The 1968-nt window shown below is 40.0% G+C and overlaps 1 protein-coding gene across 1 annotated transcript in view; it reads right to left on the bottom strand.

Annotated features, from left to right (window-relative positions):
• Positions 1-445: 445 nt before the first annotated feature.
• Positions 446-1968, bottom strand: part of napba (N-ethylmaleimide-sensitive factor attachment protein, beta a) — a 13966-nt gene continuing 12443 nt past the window's right edge. Inside the window, exon 10 of the mRNA XM_005922473.3 lies at positions 446-1565. Coding sequence (XP_005922535.1) covers positions 1413-1565 — 153 coding nt within the window. The 3' untranslated portion in view covers positions 446-1412. The remainder of the gene's footprint in view (positions 1566-1968) is intronic.

Below are 1968 nucleotides of genomic sequence, written 5' to 3'. Positions count from 1 at the left end.
TATCAGTCAACAGCACATCACATGTAAAAGCTTGGTCTTCTATGGCAGTTCCTTTTCCTGTTCTGTATATATACATGAAACAAATATTCTCTGAACACAAAAGCTAAATATGAACCTCCTCACCATTCCTTGCTGAGCTGTGTTGAGTGTTGCAGAATTCATCTTGGTGTATCCACCTGCCTTTGGGAGAAACCTGATTGACTCACTCTCACCTATGACTAAAATCCATTTCAGATCCTAGCTTCCAAAATCTGTAACTGCAGCAATACCTACCACGGAGACACCAGTTCTATTTAGGAATGCATCTACGTTATGTTATTAAAGTGAATGTAGTGTATTTATTTTCCTTTATTTATATTTATTTTCATGAGATATTCTACTTTCTCAGTGTTCTCATCTTCTGGCCTGTGGTCTGTTTCCATATTCTAAATAAACACCCAGATACTTGGAGCGCTGATGTTTTTATTCAACTCGGTCTCTGAAGTACATATTTACCGATTTCACACAAATGATACGAGGCTACATGTATGTTTTTCACACATTAGCACAACACGGAAAACACTTACAACAACATGACAGTAGACATGCACAAAACAAGGCAGTGACAGGAGTCACCACTGGTGGCTTACTCTGCCGAACCACCACTGGCCTGAACACAAAGAGCCAACCAATCACAATGGGTGATTTCTCTGATTTGACAGGGTGTGGGGATGCGGAGAGGACAGTGAGAAAGAGGAGGAGGAAGAGAAGAAGTAAATGAGAAAGGAGAAGGAGAGAGAGCTGAGGGGCTAATACCTAAAATAGTAAGACAAATCATAACACTGAGCACCATAATAAACAATACATATGTTCAGTATTGACAATAAATATCAGAAATCTCATAAATAATATTTCTCAATATTTTTTTTTAATAACATATTTCCTTAAATCTCATGTAAGCTGCAAACTTTCCCATCAGACAGTTTCATTTACCTTTCTGGTGTGGACACACACTCTTTCTCTTTCACACACACACACACACACACACACACACACACACACACACACACACACACACACACACACACACACACGTTTTTTTTCCACTCTTACTTTTTAAATTCTGTCCAGTGTTACGAGAGCAATACTGCAGGACCGGGAGACACAGGGTGATCTTAAGGTGATTTAAAGGTGATGCTTAGCTCATTGGGGGGCAGGTCACATGCAGACTGATATGTACAACTGTAAACTCCTTCACTTCCCACCCTCTTTCATCTTTCTGCCTTTACTTTATTCTACTTTTGCACATCCATTAAGATATATGCCTGTCTCTTGTCCCATCATTTAATCCCCTCCACTCTCATCTTCCTTCTCTCTTCAATGGCCCCTTTCCTTATTCCCCCCCTTTGTTCTCTCCCCTCTTCTAAGTGTGTCTATTTCAGGTCCCCAGCGTCCCCCTGGATGGTTTTCTTGATGCGTAGCAACATCGTGGTCAGCCACTGGTCCAGGCGAGACACAGAATCAAACTCCTTCACAGCCTCCGTGAACGCCTCGCTGTTCTGCTCCTCGTGGGCTTCTAGCAGTTTCTGTTGCACAGAGGAGTGGCGAATAGGCAAAAATGTTTATGGGGAAAAAACACACAAATGGCACAATTAAGCTCTGATTAGTAGCAGTAGTGTTTTAATGATCATATTCTGTGAGCTTTCCTTTACATCATAATGTTCTTATGACTATTTACATTAAATACTATTGAAAGAAATCTACATGTTTGATTTCAGTGTCTAAACTTAACTAAAGGTGCAATATCTGAAGACATATCAACTGAAGTTGGGGTAAGGCTGGGCTGTACCTTTGTGTAATGCCAGTTTAAACCACAAGATGGTGCACTAAGTCAATGCAATTGTTATTTAATCACGTAAGTCAAAGATGGAGAGCTATATGGGCTCAAAATGTGGTCATAAATATTTTGTACTTGTAAAAAAGATTTGT

The sequence above is a fragment of the Haplochromis burtoni genome, unplaced genomic scaffold (assembly GCF_018398535.1).
Source record: "Haplochromis burtoni strain Fernald_Lab_line unplaced genomic scaffold, NCSU_Asbu1 Contig_57, whole genome shotgun sequence".
NCBI classification, from domain to species: Eukaryota; Metazoa; Chordata; class Actinopteri; order Cichliformes; family Cichlidae; genus Haplochromis; species Haplochromis burtoni.
The sequence above is the reverse complement of the archived record's forward strand: the minus strand, read 5'-3'. Positions and strand labels throughout refer to the sequence as shown.